This window comes from Schistocerca americana, chromosome 4 (genome assembly GCF_021461395.2).
Source record: "Schistocerca americana isolate TAMUIC-IGC-003095 chromosome 4, iqSchAmer2.1, whole genome shotgun sequence".
In the NCBI taxonomy this organism is placed as follows: Eukaryota; Metazoa; Arthropoda; class Insecta; order Orthoptera; family Acrididae; genus Schistocerca; species Schistocerca americana.
Window position 1 is genome coordinate 597,337,642 of NC_060122.1, and position 19,553 is coordinate 597,357,194.

Sequence of the window (19,553 nt, forward strand, 5' to 3'; positions counted from 1 at the left end):
AAAGGGTGGTGATTTGGAAGGTGTCAGGCAAATCCAACACCTTCCATGAAAACCCTGACATGATAGCAAATCCGGCAGTATGTCACATAGCTCCGAATAAATCCTGACATTAAATTCACCAAAGTAATACGATCAACGAGTGAGCAAATGGAATACCACAGACTAACACAAGAACGCCTAAATGCATGTCATACCTCCCCACCGTGAAACAGATGCAGTTCCGAGGGAAGAAACGAGAACGGCAGACGAGAGCAGAGTCGTGTAGGCTAGGAGGCCCTACGATAAGGGACGGACACCTACGTTACCAGCCGACCGCCAGGACCACCCCCCAGCCCGTGTTACAAGATAGAGCCCTCCAGAAGAACAGTATAGATCTTACGATAACACTAAAAGGACCACACCAGCTGAATGTTTTAGCATGACACTATACGCGTCTCTGTTACATTGCAAACATTAAAAACATTGCCCCACCACGAAAAGTATAACGTTTCTCATTGGATAGACAGAATTTTTGTAGGTGGAGTTTAAAGTTAACATTGAGACCCTGATTGGTCAGTTGAAAACACAGCCAGCTAACTCTTTTTCAAACCAACTTCGGTAAATTGTAGTAGGGAGAAGTTAAGATAGGAGTTGCTTCCGAGACGGCGAGGTGCGTGGAGCTGCACCGCCCGCCGCCCCCTGACACTGCCTAAACACCGACAAGGTAATGAATGTACGCGGTGCCGCCATAAGGCTTCACTCAGAACTGCAGAAGTCTCATCTGTTACATCCCCTTTTTACGTAATACTAGTGTCGATCATCAATTAAACTTCATGGTATTCACATTTGCTACTAAAAGTTAAAATCTGAAATGTGATGATTTTTCTGTTATATAATTATTGAGAAGCCACATCAGCCACTGTATTTTATGACAAGTTAAATAAGTCATTAAAGATAATCGAGGGTCACTGTAGACCATTCAGGGACTATTCATTCACATTTTTGTTGAACACAGTTGGTTTTTATCATCCTGTATTAAAATATTTACTTTTATCAATACTGCAATTTATAAACAATGTTTTGTCAGTAGAATAAAATTTCCAATGGTAAACTTAACTGCTTTTTCGACGTTATTTTACCAGCTAACAAAAAATAGGAAAGCCTTGAACCCCTTCCACTAAATTTAGTTAGTATTAACATTCTTTTACAGGGAGTGCAGTGGAGCTGACACTGAAATCATTAAGTATTTGATTATATCACCGCTAGTCTCACTGAACTCTTCTGAACTCTACATGTCATGTGTGGTCTGGCGTCTCCTTACCAGCAACAGGTTCCACGTTCAAACTAGTCAATTTCCTAAAAAACACGCTCAGAGCGTCGTTGCGCGAAAGTGGTAGGGAGACACGATTTAGAACAAACAGAAACCACGCAGAATGTTAGAGAAGCAGGGTCGCCATTCTCTAACATTTATAGGGGTGGCCTGGGTGGCCGAGCGGTTATAGGCGCTACAGTCTGGAACCGCGCGATCGCAACGGTTGCAGGTTCGAATCCTGCCTCGGGCATGAATGTGTGTGATGTCCTTAGGTTAGTTAGGTTTAAGTAGTTCTAAGTTCTAGGGGACTGATGACCTCAGCAGTTAAGTCCCATAGAGCTCAGAGCCATTTGAACCATTTTGAATTTATCAGATTAACAGAGGATTTTCTGTCAGGTTTGAATTTTACAAAAGCTTAATCACTATTCCAGAAGTAATTTATAACTTACAGCAAAAAGGCACCGAAATAAACGTAACATCCAGTTATTTTACCACAACAAAAGAGTGCAATTTCCTCCATGTTAGTCTCTGTCGACAAGCGAACTTGCTGATTGAATTTAAAGTGCATTTAGCTGAACATAATTAAAATTTTAGCTGCTTGTTATGCTGTGGTTGCAAGAATTCCGAAATCTATGTGACGGAGTAACTGAAAGAAAGTCGTGAATAACCAAGCTTCTTTCATCGGATCCAGGGAACTGTGGCAGCAGACTTGGCGACATCAGAAAGGACTGGAGAGGGGCGGATTAGGAGAGGACGCGAAGGAGAGTCACCTGTCCGACAGCGACTTCGAGATAGACGACTATGCGACTTCGCTCCCTGGTGGCAGCCTTGGGCAGACAGCAAAGAGGCTTGGCTTCCTGGTAATGGCAGTCGGGCGCTGTAGACGACGAGATTTTGTGTCCAGGTCGCAGCAGCCGGGTGCAGACAGACCACGATTCAACGCGTCCTGGTGATAGCAGCCGAGCGCAGTCAACGATGACTTATCGCATCCGGAGGCAGCTAGGGACGGGAAAAACCGACAGGTACAAATTGATACCGATATTTCCGTTCTGAATAAACGGTATTTTTCGGTATTTGTTTGGTCTCTGTTGTAATAGGGGTTTTTTAAGTTTTACTAATAACCGAGTAAAAAACCGAAATATCAATTAGCCATACCAGCGGTATTAATACTTCCCATTTTCGAATAAACCTTTTTTTTTTTAAAAAAAAGGAGTATTGCTTATTTGTAAGATTTGCACTGGTCTGAAATATCTGCATTGCGTTATTACGGAAAATGAGAAAAGCGCTGCGTGCTATTTTAATAACAACACCGATAGAAAGCAAGACTTCCCCCATTGTATTGCAGAATGGCGCTAGCCCTAGTCTGGAAACATTTTTACGAAGTGGCGTAGCAATGAAGTACAATTCTTCATTCGCTTTAAAAGGTTAAAGAGATGGTTCAAATGGCTCTGAGGACTATGCGACTTAACTTCTGAGGTCATCAGTCGACTATAACTTAGAACTACTTAAACCTAACTAACCTAAGGACATCACACACATCCATGCCCGAGGCAGGATTCGAACCTGCGACCGTAGCGGTCGCTCGGCTCCAGACTGTAGCGCCTAGAACCTCACGTTCACTCCGGCCGGCATTAAAGATTTGTCTGCCATTTCTATGAGATAATGAAAGAGGAAGGAAATTATAGCAACAGTATCAATTTAAACGCCTAAGAACAGTTCATTCATAGTGTAGAATTAAAGTGGAAAGTAGCTCATCATATACTGTCTTGTGTCTACACAATATGCCTTTATCAGCTTGTAGCCCTTTAAAACGGGCAAATTAACACGAGAAACAGCGTTCTTCAACCTCAGTTTTCACCAAGTATTACTAATTATTCGTTTTGCCCGATTAGTGGTAATATCCCCGATTACAACATGATTGTTGAACAGAGTTTCAGAAAATTAGAATCAATATGAGAATACTGGTGATGTTTGCAGTATTCAACAACTTACCACTTTCGGAGAAAAGTAGCGAATGGTGAATTAAGTTTTCTTTTATTTGCCTGTTCAATTTCTTTTTTATTCTATGTGTCTTGAAACTGAGAGAGTGAAAATGTTTCAATCTTTGTTCCATTTCTACGTTTATCACAGGAAATAAAAGGAATAAAAACCGAAAATGGGTTATTCCAGAAACCAGTTATTTTGAGAGGTTTTAACAGTCAGGTTAACCTAAAAACGACATAACTGAAAACCGGTTGTTTCACCAATAACCGACGTCCCTACAGGCAGCCGGGAGCGCACAACTACCACGAGATGTCGCGTACTGGTGCCGGCAGCCACGCTCCAGAAAACCATCGACAGTTACGTTTTAGCTGTGTGTTCAATTCGTGTTGGGTGAGTAAAGGCGAATTTGAGGTTCTGAGAATACTTACGTGACGTGTTGTAGGACTGTTGAACACATTTTATTGGAGTAGTATACAGAAGCAAAGAAACTGGTATAGGCATGCGTGTTCAAACACAGAAACATGTAAACAGGCAGAATTAATTATCAAGTGTGCTGCGTTAGTGTTGTGTTCGGTGCCGCTATACAGTGTCATCAGGTGATGTGGTTTTAATTGTGTGCTCGACCTGTATATAGTCCATGATTGTTTGTGTGCTTTTTATACTGTGGCCGACTTTTAACTTGTTTTTGCCTCCAGTGTTTTTTAAGTGCGCTACACATTGCCAGCTGTGTTCTTTTCAACATTATGTCGACTTTTTAACTGTCTCCCAGTGCATGTCCCCATATTAGTGTGTATTTTAACTACCGTCATCTCCATTTACAGTGTTTTTTATGTCCCCCTTTTACGTAAGAGTACATCTTCTATATTTGTAAAGCCCTTTGGCTGAAGAGTGGTGAACTGTGCCGCTGCCAGCCCTCCCCTGCCCATGTGGGGAATGGGAATGAAATTCCAATAAAGAAAAAAAATACAGCAGAATACGTCACTGCGGTCGGCAACGCCTAAACCAATATAAGACAACAAGTTCAAAAAATGGTTCAAATGGCTCCGAGCACTATGGGACTTAACATCTATGGTCATCAGTCCCCTAGAACTTAGAACTACTTAAACCGAACTAACCTAAGGACATCACACGATACCCAGTCATCACGAGGTAGAGAAAATCCCTGACCCCGCCGGGAATCGAACCCGGGAACCCGGGCGCGGGAAGCGAGAACGCTACCACACGACCACGAGCTGCGGACGACAACAAGTGCCTGGCGCAGTTGTTAGATCGGTTACTGCTGCTACAATGGAGGGTTATGAAGATTTAAGTGAGTTTGAATGTGGTGTTACAGTCGGCGCATGAGCAATGGGACACAGCTTCTCCGAAGGAGCGATGAAGCGGGGATTTTCCTGTACGACCACTTCACAAGAGAGTGCCATGAATATCAGGAATCCGGTAAAATGTCAAATCTCCGATATTGCTGCGGCTAGAAAAAGATCCTGCAAGAACGGGACTAATGACGACTGAAGAGAATCGTTCAACGTGACGGAAGTGCAACCCTTCCGCAAATTGCTGCAGATTTCAATGCTGGGGCAGCAACAAGTGTCAACATGTGAACCTTTAAACGAAACATCATCCATATGGGCTTTCGGAGCCGAAGGCCCACTCGTATACCATTGATGACTGCGCGACATAAAGCTTTATGCCTCGTCTGGGCCCTTCAACGCTGACACTGGACTGTTGATGACCGGAAACATGTTGCCTGGTCGGAAGAGTCTCGTTTCAGATTGTATCGAACGGATGGCCGTGTACTGGTATGGAGACAATCTCATCAATCCATGGACCCTGCATTTCAGCAGGGGATTGTTCAAGCTGGTGGAGGCTCTGTAATGGTTGGGGCATGTGCAGTTGAAATGATATGGGACCCTCGACACTTCTAGATACTATTATTACAGGTGGAACATACGTAAGCATCCTGTCTGATCACCTGCAACCATTCATGTCGATTGTGCACTCTGACGGACTTGGGCAATTCCAGCAGTACAATTCGATACCCCACAGTCCATAATTGCTACAGAGTGGCTCCAGGAACGCTCTTCTTAGTTTAAACACTTCCGCTGGCCGCCAAATTCCCGAGACATAAACATTACTGAGCTTATCTGGGATGCCTTGCAATGTGCTGTTCAGAAGAAATCTTCACCTCCTCGTACTCTTATGGATTTATGGACAGCCCTGCAGGATTCATTGGTGTCAGTTTCCTCCAGCACTACTTCAGACATTAGTCGGGAACATGTCACATAGTGTTTCGGGGCTTCTGCGTGCTCGTGGGGCCGTACATGATATTAGGCACGTGTACCAGTTTCTTTGGCTCTTCAGTGCAACTGTGTTCTGTAGGATTAAAGGTTTAAACAGTATTAACAATATTAGAAGAAAGTTCCGAAGATGAGGGCGTGCCATTAGGGACTCGATTAACTCTGAATAAAATGGACGATCCCAAGTACGAGTTAACTAGTCAATTCGATAATATAAAAACTCAACCGAGTACTTAGGCTGCGAACACGTATTCGAATGCGCAAATCGAGAGGTGGAGTTGGTTCATATGAAACAAGACACATTACAACTCAGTGAGCAGATAGGTAATATAAAAATCAAAGTGACAGATGAAATAAAGATGGATAATATTATTATTAGACAACAAATTGTTGAAAAAACAGAACTAGAGCGTTAAGAATCCTCGGAATCTGTTCAGGAGGTATTGGCGGAAATCGTGTGAACAACATAAAAGTACATATATATATGAACCCGACAGTTAACCAGGTAGAAGAAGGGCAAAAAGAACTAAAAAATTGGAAGTCTCAGGCTAATGAGGATTGCAATGCATGAAGAGCATTGTAAAAAACAAAGTGTGTTCACACTGTGGTGAGAGCATAGTGTTGAAAAGTCGGTATTATTAGGAAAGATAGAACGGGCAGAGGGCCGTTTGCACGTACAAATGAGTCCAAATATTATAAAGGCTATTACTGGTAATCGACATGGTGGAAATAAAACCGTATTAGTTTTTACAAGAGGTACGGCTGATGCGCTGGATCCTGAGATACGTAACAAAGAAACGCTGTGCCCCTATCCAATTAAAGGAATATTGCTATATTTCATGAGTGACTGGTGAGTGAAATTGAGTTTAATAAGTGGTAGTCGCGTGGTAGGTCGTCTCCCACTTTCAAGCCGGAGGGAGAGCTATGTCCGATTGTATTTTAAGAACGTTTGAAGAAGCTCTACCTAAAGAAAATTCAATTTTTGATAGGACATTTAGAGGCAGAAGCCGCGAAATAGACGATTCTGCACAAGTAAGATTTTAAGAACTGAGCTGACTTTTCCCGGTAATTTATGGGCCAATGTTGGTCGGATTGTGAATAACAAAAACTAACGTTGTAACTAATAGATCTAGGACCTTAAAATGGACAAATATGCTTTTAACGGCATTAGAAGAAAGTTCATTGACGAATCGATTATTGAAAGTCAGTTAATGAAGGTACTTATTAGGCAACTGCCAGTATATTTGAGGGAAAAGATGATGGGCAAAGAATGGTCAAGGATCAGTGCCCATCTTCAGTTCCAGGAGGAAGCCTCTTCAATTTTCCCAATGTTCTCCCCAATGCAAGCCCCCCCCCCCCCCCACCACCACCACCATGTAGTGAAATATTTCTACGGGACTGGCAACAAATCTCCCTATTCAGCGATCTATAACAGCTCCCACATTTCTCACTGATTGTCAAAGTACGAGGGGACTTCTAGGTTACACATTGTATACCATGCTAAGACCACTGTGCTACAAGAATGGCGCATTGTCAGAAGAGAACACTTGTTCTCGGTTTCCAGCAGATATAATTGTGCTGCGGTGCAGGTAACAGGAGTGAAAGGACACGGTAATTGGAAGCGTACTCCGAACTTAAGCACGAAAGGCAAAACGACTGTGTTGACAAAAGTCTAAATTTCACCTGATTTACTGTGAAACTATTAGCATCTTTTCAGTACGACTGAACGCATTTATTTCAGATAACGGAATAATTTCAAGGTGAATCAGCGTGAAAATGAGACGTTTTGCTCACAAGAATCGTACTGTCCCGCGTGTTTCAACTTTGGAGCACGTCTCCTGTTGCCGCACCATTTCACTCCCACACAGCGATGCGTGTGTTATCTGTACCGCATCAGAACTGTCTCTTCGGGAACCCCGGAACAAATACTCTGTTCTGAGAATGTGTCACACTTGTGACTGCACAGCGGTCTTAGCGTCGGACAATATGTAGAACTTACAACTTTGGCATCATGTGGGCGGACATTTTGTTGGCAGGTTGTTTCAAGTACGCTGCGTAAGTGTCGCTGGGAAGCCCTTACACATCCACGTACAGTCCTGATGTCTCCCCAAGCGATTTACATATTTTTGGAGCCCTGAAGAAAGATATTCGTCTCCACCGATTTGCTTCGGAAGGAAAAGCGGACGCCGGGGTAGAATCACGGTTCCGTAGGCAACCGCAAACATGTTTCGAAGAAGGCACTGACTGTCTTGTATCACAGTCGGATACATGTGTTAACAGTTATGGCGATTACATTTGAAGTAATAGAAAGCTTACTTACTTTTTTTTATATGTGTCTCGTTTTCATCTGACCGTTCCTTATACATGTATATCGTGTCATTTAGGGTGTGATACTGTAGCCCTGCTTCCCTTGTTTTAGATGTACAAAAACGCTCATTTATTTTGCTATTGTTTGATTCAACTATTACACACGCATTTCCTGTGTTTTATCAGAAATTTACAAAGTTTCTGTCGTGTGTTCACGTGTTACAAAAGTTATATGATGTTCAATTGTGTCGTTGCGTGTTTCTTTGATGAGTGGCGCGCGATTTCACTGTTGTCATTTGACATGTTTACCTTTGTGTGTACCGAGCGAGGTGGCGCAGTTGTTAGACACTGGACTCGCATTCGGGAGGACGACGGTTCAATCCCGAGTCCGGCCATCCTGATTTAGGTTTTCCGTGATTTCCCTAAATCGCTCCAGGCAAATACCGGGATGGTTCCTTTCAAAGGGCACGGCCGACTTCCTTCCCCGTCCTTCCCTAATCCGATGAGACCGATGACCTCGCTGTCTGGTCTCCTTCCCCAAACCAACCAACCAACCAACCTTTGTGTGTGTGTGTGTGTGTGTGTGTGTGTGTGTGTGTGTGTGTGTGTGTGTGATGAAGAGGCACAGAGGCAGACAGACAGACAGACAGAGAGGGAGATAGTAAGAATTTTTAAATCAAGTCGTATGTTTGTTGTGTAATGGTCCATTGCCAACAAGTGCTTAGCAAATTATGAGTGATAGCTATCACTTTTCAGTGCTGTAAGATGTTCCATATACCTCGTTCTAAAATTCTAACATGTTTGGCTCACAGCTACACACTGATTTGTTTAAAATTACCTAAACTTTAACAGGAAGAAGAATAGCATTGTAATAAGAACTGAATAGTCTTCTCACAGCTGTCCAAACACAAGGTAGAAGGTGATACCTCACCTTTTTGTAGGTGAATGCTATCTCATCAAAAATTTAAACTGGAATGTAACTGAAAGGTAGGATTTTGAAGATAAGATCGCTTCACTCCAAGTCCCTTATAGGAACCTCTTTCTCGAACAGAAAGAGGTTCCTACTCAATGGTCTGAAGATGACCACAGTAGTGGTCGAAACCGGTCACCTTGATAAATAAATCGTGATCAAGACTGTTTTTAATAGTAAATATTAGTAAAAAGTGTATTTAAGTGAACGGTATAGTGGAAGTCGTGTGGAATTTCGGACGGAATATCAAAATTATTGCTTTTGACTGTTAGTTAAAACCGCGTGGGGTGTTGTGCGATCTAAGACTGGAACAGGTATTACGTGTGGAGCAGAATGCACAAGATTTGAGCTCTATTTGAACTCTATTAACTTCGGTAATGGGTGTAAATACCATAAACTGACTACGTGTGTGATTGTGGTGTGCGTGTGAACTTTACATTGTGTTGCCCATTAGTACGGACTTGGCAGTATTAACTGTGATCTTTATCGTAAAAATACACCTGAAAATTTACATTGCCAGGTTAAAACTTTTATTTCAGTAGCTAGCCACATCCCGTTTACCAGACAATTCTACGTATGTTGCGACCTGCAATAGACAGTAGTGGTCTAGTATTTTCTACTACAGCTTTTAGCTAGACAAATGAACATTGCTGGACACTGGCAGGGCGGTAAAAAAAGTAACGTGCCGCGCCACAAGAGGTGTTGGTGTAGTAAAGGAGTGACGAGCAACACGTCACCAACGCCAGAAATCGCATAACTGCACAGCGCGACTCAGTAGAAGTGTTATTTTAGTAATCCTGCTAAATACCGCCATCGCTGTAGCGCAGTAGGGTCCGCACTCACATGGTGTAGGCGGGCGCGGCGGGCTTGTCGGAGACGCGTCGGCCTACGGTGGCGGGCGGTCGGTAGGCGGCGGGCCCCGGCAGGTGGTCCTGCAGGCGCGCCGTCGTGCGCGACCCCATGCTGAAGACGGGCGCGCGCGGCCGCGACGCGTCCGTGCACTTCTCCGGCTGGTAGCTGCCCGGGCCCGGCACGTCCAGCTTCACTGCCGACCCGTCGTCCTCACGTCACATCCCACCCCGAGCCTCACCGCTCTACAGCGCACGCATTACACCGGCCGACATCGCGCCATCAGACCGCTATTTACGTTCTTTACTGTTATTTCATTCCCTCACCCGTCAAGGGCTAGCAGTGACACATTCTACACCTACATCTACACTTATACTCCGCAAGCCACCCAACGGAGTGTGGCGGAGGGCACTTTACGTGCCATTGTCATTACCTCCCTTTCCTGTTCCAGTCGCGTATGGTTCGCGGGAAGAACGACTGCCGGAAAGCCTCCGTGCGCGTTCGAATCTCTCTAATTTTACATTCGTGATCTCCTCGGGAGGTATAAGTAGCGGGAAGCAATATATTCGATAGCTCATCCAGAAACGCACCCTCTCGAAACCTGGACAGCAAGCTACACCGCGATGCAGAGCGCCTCTCTTGCAGAGTCTGCCACTTGAGTTTGCTAAACATCTCCGTAACGCTATCACGCTTACCAAATAACCCTGTGACGAAACGCGCTGCTCTTCTTTGGATCTTCTCTATCTCCTATGTCAACCCGACCTGGTTCGGATCCCACGCTGATGAGCAATACTCAAGTCTCGCTCTTCACCTGAGTTCTTGTTGCTATCTTCTTCAGTTCGAAGAATGGTCTCATGCACCTCGTAGTGCTAATCTATCCTAAGCAACGCTCACTGCAACCTACGTCCATTTCTGTCTCCTTATTGTGTTCAAGACTTGGTCTCGCTGTACAATTGCCCCTTGTACCGCTCAAAAACACGCACGCTCTCTCTCTCTCTCTCTCTCTCTCTCTCTCTTACCATATTAACAATCCCTTGATGCCTCGTGATGTGTCCTGGCAAACAATCCCTTCTTTCCGTCACAAATTTCTCTTTTAGACTAACTTCATTTTGTACCTCATCATTAGGCACTCTACTTACCCATCTAATCTTCAGCAGTCTTCTGTAGCACCACATTTCTAAAGCATGTAAATGTTTCTGAACAGATTACTGTCCACGTTTCGCTTCTGTACAAGGCTACACTCTAGACAAATACAATCGGACAAGATTTCCTGACACTCAAATTTATTCACTGTCCAGTCACATAAAAATGGCCACCTGTCAAAAGCCTGAATAACCACCTTTTCCAGGACAGACCATTGCGAGACGCGCAGGAAGAGAGTCAATGAAGCTCTGGAAGGTACGAAGACGGACGTTGAGCCATGCCGACTCTAGTGCCGCGGCGGGTTGCGCTGGATTTCTTGGCTGCAGACATATGGCGCGAACAGCCCGATCGAGGTGGCCACACAGATTCTCGATTGAGATATTATCCGGGGAGTTGGGTGGCCAAGAGAGTACGATGAACTGATCCTGTGCTCCTCAAACCATGCATATACTCTTTGTGTGATATGTTGCATTGTCCTGCTGGTAGATGCCATCGAGCTGAGGGAAAACAAACTGCATGTAGGGGTGGACATTGTTCCCGAGGATAAATGCGTACTTGTGTTGATCCATTGCGCCTTCCAGAACGACGAGATCACCCAGGGAATGACACGAGAACATTCCCCAGACTATGATGCCCCCTACACCAACCTGAACACTTCCGATGATTGGTGGAGGGGTATTTGCTTTCAGTCCTATACAGCATAAAACGTGATTAACCTGAAAATGCCGCCTGCGGGCACTCAGTGGACATCCATTTGCGGTAATGGTGTGCAAATTCCAGCCTTCATCAGCAACGAACAGCAGTCAACATGGGCGTATGAACCAGGCAACGTTCGCTGAACAGTCGTTGAGGAGCCACTATTAGTAGCCCTTTGGGTAGTCTGGGTGGTCATTTCCTAAACAATTGCACGTCTATTCGACGTGTCGTTCACCCCTTGGCCATGGAGCACCACAGTTCCCTCGCTACCGGTTTTGGATAGCTCCATTTTACTGCAGCCATGGCCACACGCGGACAGTTTGCAAACTTAGCCATTTCGTAAGTGCTTCCATCCTTGGCCCAGAACCCTGCGATCATGCCCTTTTGGACGTCAGATATGTAAATCGCTCCGTTTCCTCAACACGAAAACAACTGTACTGTTTTCCGCGTCCCGCCGACACGCTTTATGTATCTTCCACTGCTACTGCTGCCACTTGACGTCTGCCAACGGTAATTGCACGTTCACGTGGAACATAGGCGGTGGTCAAATTAGTGTGACTGGACTGCATGTCTGACTTTCACAAATTCCTATTTTTGCTAGTAAGCACACTGGAGAAAAATTTAACAAACTAAGTTGATTCCAAATTGACATTTATTCACGAACTTGACCATACATCTCGACTTCAGAAAACTTTAACACATATGACATTCTAGCACTACGGCCAGGTTCAACACAGCCAGGCATGTTTTGCCTCGATGAGCCACGATGGAGCACTTACCGGGATTGAATAAAGCCACGGCCTACGATATCACGATTTGGGTGAGTGAGACTATTTTATACTTTCATGGTGTCAATCATGGGTTCGAGTATTGTAGAAGGTATACAATAGTGAGCAAGATAAGACTGAAATATATCGTTTATAAAATTTGTGGCAGCAAGCATAATTTTACGGCGACACGAAAGAGCAGCAGTGCGAAATTGAAGCGAAGCAGGAAATATGCAGTGCCTCCCAGAAACATTGCGACAAACTTGGGGGGGGGGGGGGGTTGTGGATGGTGTCTTGAGGAACAAATTGAGGATAGGAGGCTACAGAGCATCGAAGTTGTAGGTGCCCACTCCTCTGACAGCAAACGTGACTTTGTACGGTGACGACTCGTAGTCTCATCGTCTCGCAATGTTGTTTGTTATTCAGTGATTGCGACTGTTTCCCACAATCGGCAGTGGAGAAGATGGAGCTAGCTGCAGCATAGAAAATGCCTTGTCTTCTATGAATGCAATGCTCTTTTTCCTTGGTGAATGACAATTTCGGACACGGATTTCTATCTGTAGTTTATTTTTCTCCCGTATACCGAAAAATATTGGCGATTTTAAGCAGTTATAAAGAACCTTCACGAGCAGGTGAATTTTAGTGATCAAAGTTGATTTTTTTTTCTTTGCGTAAGACAACAGTTGTCACTCAATTTCTTCATTCAGAACTCCAAGAGAATTGTGTGGTATTAGCCAGTTTTGGTTTTACCCTTTGCAAAATAATCAGTAAGAAAAGTCTGATTTGCATCCCATAAAACTGAAGAAATGCAAATGAAATCGACTTCACTCTTTTTGGTGTACGATTATCAACTTTCCTATCGCTTTGGTTGCTTTTCATTAACAGGAAGAAGAATCAGCTCACGTCTCATCAGTGGTAACAAATGACGCACAGAATCAGTTGAATCCTCTTCAAAATGATCCTAACCTTACCGATGAATTCTTTTCTTAATTTTCTTTTTGCCGGGATCAAACAATTGCGACACTTACATTGCACAAAGCCTTTTCATAGTTAATTCTTCATGTACAACGTGCCGCTCCATTTCTTTTCACACGTGTACGGCGTCAGGTAGTCATTTATCTTTCATTCGTTCAGCATCATTTTGCATACTTCGTCGATGTTTTATCTGATCTTTCTTCATGTAAACTGTGTTCAAGAGACGTTTGGCCAGCTTTGAGATCAGTCACTTATTTCTGAACTGTTGAGTGCTTAGGTAAACATAAATCTTCACCTGCTTTGGATGAATTTTAGCTGACAGCAAAGGAGCAAGAAAGCCACGGTAATGCCTTTTATCCGCCAGAGCTAAACACAACCACGATTCCTTCAAAAAACTTTGTAAACCAGTCTGCAAATGTGGTTGGCACTGGACTATATCCATAGACACCAACTAGATTTCAGCGCCTGTACGAGTGGCTTTCATCTCGTTCTCTGCCTTGGAAACAAAGTACTGAGGAGGTATCCTTGAAGCTCTTTCATCGGCTTTAAGCGTACTCTACATGAGATCCACGTGTAAGGCAACACACGTCTAGGCAGTAGTCGTGTTCATACAAAGACACTCAGGTATTTGTGACGTGACGTTGAAAGGTGGCTACAATGAGCCACAGCGCCAGAGATTGCGCCAAAGAGTTTTATTCCGCCACTTCCACTGGCAGTTCTTGTCGAGAAGTCGTCGTGGAGAGTGCTTGTTGAGAAGTAGCAGTAGTCGGTCGTTGTTGAGATGTGGTGGTAGTTAGCGCTTTGGAGAGAGGATGTTGATACCTGTACTATTTGAGGCCATGTTGTGTGCAGATGTTTTGATGGGCTAGACACCAGATGCTGTTCGAATGGAGATATTGTAATGATCAGAGTACTTTTCGTCAATATATATAAAGGTAAAAGAAAATTTTCTTATTTTTTTATTTCAAATGTGTTAAACAATAATGCCCCTTGGTCACAGGTTCAGTCAACAAAGCATTTGGCTCGTGTTCTTGTATTAGACTGTATTTCTGGTTTCGATGTGCAATTATAGTATTTATGTTTATTTTTTTAATTTCTTCATGGTAAATGGCTTGTCGTATTGAGGAAGAGCCGTGCCAGATGTGTACGTTGAATCACACTTCCACACACAGAACAGGTACACTTGTGCTTTGGTTTCGTAGGTTTTATAGTTGCTGGGAACTTAATTAATTAATTGTGTTAACAGAAATTTCCTTTCATTCCTTGTTGTTGTTCTATGCAGTCAGATTGCGTAATAATACTAGTCAGGGCCAACCGGTTACGAGACTTCGTAACCGGACAGACAGCTACTAAAAAATTAAAAATATTTGCATTCTAAATAATTAAGCCCCCACGCACGTGGCGACCCTGCCAGGATCGTCCCTTGGAATTCTTCTGATTGTAAAAATAGCAGACAGTAGTATTGTTGTAGTAATTTGTAGTTTAGTAATTGTAGTCTATATTGCATGTGTAGATTTGGTAATTGTCATTCTTCTAATGGCATTTTTTTTGCTGAATTTAATTTTTGTTGTCTTGTCTACAGGTTTGACAATTTAGTGCAATTATTTCAATTGTTCGTTAATCGTGTTTGAGGGAAACATTTCGTGTGAATGGTATTGTTGGAGATATAGTGTCATTGTGTGTAATTTTCGAATAGTGACGAGTTTTGTATGTTTTGTAAATGATTACGCGATCAATGAAAAAGGCGAAAATGATGGATAGTGAAAATGACGAAATTGTTAACATGGCGAACTCGCCAACACAGGAGAACAGTGTGATGAATAATGAAGTTGAAAACAATTTAATAAGTCGGGAAAATAGTCCGGAACCATTTCAAAACTTTTCACAATCAAAAAATTTTCAGAATACGAGATTAACGACAGAAGATTCTGGAATAGTATCGAACACAGATAGCTTTACAGCTTTGACAGAAGAAGTTGGTTTTGCGGGAAATGTTAGGGGCGAAAAGAATTTTGAACCAGTTAATATGGAGCAGTTGATGGGTGTAATATTAAATTTGGGATCTGAATTAAAAACACGGTTAGACTCACAAATAGGAACAATTAGAACTGGTATGGGAACAATGGAAACACGGTTAGACTCACTGGGATCACAAATAGGAACAATTAGAACTGAGATGGGAACAATGGAAACACGGTTAGACTCACTGGGATCACAGTTAGGATCTGAATTAAAAACAGAGATGGGAACTTTGGCAACACGGTTAGAAACTGATATGGGAACAATGGAAACACGGTTAGACTCACGAATAGGGACATGTTTCAAAAATATGAAAGATGAATTAAAGAAAGAAATCAGAGAAGAAGTACAACCGATTTTGAATGCTCACAATAATAGATTAACTGCAGTAGAGATTAGACAAAAGGAACAGGATATAGAACAGGAAGAAAGAGATCGCGTGATAGTACAAAAATTTTCAGAGTTAAATTTACAACGTGCACACGATAAGGAAGAAATATTTGAAAGAATCGAGGAATCCATACCAAATGACAGATTAAATAACCTAACACCACAATATGAACAGTTAACTACCAAATGTGTCAATACTGAAACCCGAGTCGCGACACTTACGGAAGATGTAAATAAACAGAAAGAAAAAATAGGTGATTTATCGGAAGGAGTTGAGGAGATTTCTGATAAATTGACAAGTCTTAGTTTAAATGGGGACAGAGATTCGGATGATACAGCTCCATTACCATTTGCAGAAACCGAAGAGTACCAGAACATAAATAAGCATGTTGAAAATCAGGGATAATTTAATGAACGCGTTAAAAGGGAATTTGAAGCATTACAAAAGCAAGTCAAACAAATTGAAGGCGAAATCGTAGGAAAAGACAGTAAAAGAAATTTGGAATCACGGATAGCAGAAGGGTTTGAAGAAAGTAATTTGTTTCATTTACGGGATGCAACAAGAGAGCGCCAGGCGCGCGAACTTGACAATAATCGACATTGGGACTGGGACAGACGCGGTAGGCCTTTGTTGCCACGAGGCGAAAACTTTGACTAGAAACACTTTTTGACTGTTCGGAAATTTAAGATCTTTCGCAATTCTAAGAATGACATACATCCATGTTCATGGTTAGATCAATTTATGTACGCACTTCCACCAAATTAGCCACTAAGTCACAAACTGGAATTTATGTGTGGATATTTAGAAAACGAACCGACGACGCGCATGCGTGCACTTATTAGAGATTGTAATAATCTAAATGATTTTTATCATGCATTTCTATCGGCATATTGGTCCGAAAACACGCAAGACAGAGTCAAACATAGTCTGATTATGCAGCGTAATTTTAAAAAGTCTGAGTTCCGCACGCCGGCAGATTACTTTGAAGATATGATTCGAAAGAATCAGTTCCTGTCCAACCCTTATAGCCCGACTGATTTAATTCGCATTTGTTTAACTAAGCTGCCACAATCCATAAGACAAATTGCTTTAGCCGGAAGATGTAAAGACGACATTGAGACTTTTAAGACTTTGCTACAAGAACTCGAGTATGACAACGACGACGGGACTTCTTGTAATTTTTTCAGTATCAGTAATTACAATAGATTTTCAGAGAAAAGGGATAGTGATCGGAACGGGCGTTATATGGGTAATTTTGAGAATGACAGACGTAACAGACAGGACAATAGATACCAGCCTTATGACAATAACAGACGTTCTAACAGAAATTACACAGACAATTATAATAACGGTAATTCGTACCGGAATGATCAATCATACGGAAACAGTAATCGGTATCATCAAGACAGAAATTATTCATACAGTAATAGAAATTCTTACTACAGAAATAACCAGGGTAGTAGGTCTAACAGCAATTTCAGAAGTGACAGTCGAAATTACACAAGAAGTAGTCATGCAGACAGACAGGAAAATAGAAATTTTAATAACAGACACAACCAAGAATTTGTATCTAACAGACAGGAGGGACCTAATTGGCATCCTCCACGTGACAGAACTTCCGAGAGACAAGTGCAAATCGTAGAAATTGATCCGCGAAATGACGCGAATAATCAAAGACGTGACGCAAACATTCGACAATGACTTGTAGCTTCGGCTTCTGGCAGCAATATAGACGGTTCAGACACTACGTACGCCTGGAAGACATGAGAGACATTTTGCTAGACGAAAAGGAAAATAATGTAGACGCATTGTTACATCCTGTTATTGAAGTATGTGTGGGTAAGAATAAGTTCACTGCAGTTTTAGATTCTGGGAGCCCATTGAATGTCATTAGTGAATCAGTTTTTCGTATATGTGTAAGAACTATTGCTTGTCCTGTGTTACCTGTTTCTAAAACTACAATTCGAGGCGCTATTTCTGGAAAAAGTGTGGAAGTCAAACTACAGACCAACCTAAATTTCATTTGTCAAGGATACGAATTTTCTGCTAATTTTATTATTGTTCCATTACTCAGTACACAAATTATATTAGGTATGGAGTTTCTTAACACACATAAGGCAATTTTGAACTTTAAAGAAGGAAGTGTGAATTTGACTGATGCCGGAATGCCGAAATGTTTGAAATTTTTCGAGTGTTTAGCAAGATCTGAATCAGATACAAAATGTTTAAGGTTTCTTACATCTGATGTTTTCGTTGAGCATTATGACGACAGTGTGTTTATTCATGACAACGACAATAGATACAGAGACGCGATGGATGATATAATTAATAGCGAGGAATTAATTAATGAAAAGGTTAAGAAAGCTGAAGTGCCAGATGACGTTGTAAGAGAAGAACTGCACCAAATTTTGACTTCACATGCTACAGTATTTAGTCATCACACAGGAACTATACAAGGCTTACAATATTTATTTAAAGTAAAAGAACACACACCATTTCGCGGGAAAACGTACGCTATTCCTTTGGCGTACAGAGACAAGGTTAAGAGTGAACTTCAATACATGTTAGATCAAGGCATTATTGAGCCAGCAGTCAGTCCTTATACCAGCCCATTACATGTCGTTCTTAAAAAGGATGGATCAATTCGTTTGGTTCTGGATTCCAGACAGATAAATAATATCATCATTCCTGAAACTGACCGCCCACAAAATTTAGATGAACTTCTTCAACATTTCCATGGAATTAAAGTTTTATCCACGATTGATATGCGCGCAAGTTTTTGGCAAATAGAACTCCACCCTGATTGTAGAAAATACACTGCCTTTTTAGCCTTTGGTAACTGTTACCAGTTTCGGAAATTACCGTTTGGACTTACTGTATCTTCAGCAGCATTCATTCGTAGTTTAAACGACATTTTACCTGTTTATCTTCGTGACAATATTACTTCATATGTTGACGATATTCTTATTGCTAAACGTTCTTGGAGTGAGCACAACAAAATTTTGGATTCATTATTACGTATTTTTGCAAGAGTTGGCATTACAGTGAACTTGGAAAAATCTGAATTTGGTCGTTCTCAGGTGAAATTTCTCGGTCACATTATTTCTACAGAAGGTATTCTTCCTGATCCAGAGAAACTAGACGCTATCCGTAATTATGCCGTTCCTACTACAAAACGTGATGTTCGTAGTTTCCTTGATGTATGTAATTTTCTTAGACGCTTTGTTAGATTGGATAATTTGGCCACACCTCGTTTATGTGAACTATCTGGAAAGAAATCTAATTGGTGTTGGGATGAGGAAGCTCAATCAGAATTTGAACAACTTCGTGATGCTTTAGTTGCTGCTCCACTTCTTTCACATCCGGATTTATCTAAAGATTTTTGTTTGACGACAGACTCATACAAAGGTCTAGGTGCAAACTTATTTCAAGAGATAGAAGAAAACGGCCTTGTAGTACAGAAAACTATTGTCGATCTGTTCTTGCCAAATGCAAATTATGTCAAAAGGCTAAGCCGCCAACTAATTCCCACAGAGCACCGTTGTTTCCTATCATTCCAGCGAAATTGAAGGAGATGGCTGCAGTCGATTTGTTCGGTCCAGTGGTTCGTTCTACTAATAGTTTTGCGTACATTTTGGTAGCAGTGGAATTGACATCAAAATATGTGTGTTTTACACCTTTACGCAAAGCAACAGCTCGTTCAGTATCTAATGCTTTCATAAAACATTTTCTTAAAGAAGTGGGTCATGTTGATAAAGTTATATCAGATAATGGATCACAGTTTCGCTCTAAAATTTGGCTTCGTACTCTACGGCGTCGTAAGATTAAACCAATTTTCATTTCACTTTTTCACTCTCAATCTAACGCT

The 19,553-nt window shown here is 42.1% G+C and overlaps 1 protein-coding gene across 1 annotated transcript in view; it reads right to left on the reverse strand.

Annotated features, from left to right (window-relative positions):
* Nucleotides 1-19,553, reverse strand: part of LOC124613641 (outer dense fiber protein 3-like protein 2) — a 51,512-nt gene that overhangs the window by 20,363 nt on the left and 11,596 nt on the right. The window contains exon 3 of the mRNA XM_047142357.1: nt 9,689-9,890. Within this exon, the coding sequence (XP_046998313.1) occupies nt 9,689-9,890 (202 nt within the window). The remainder of the gene's footprint in view (nt 1-9,688; nt 9,891-19,553) is intronic.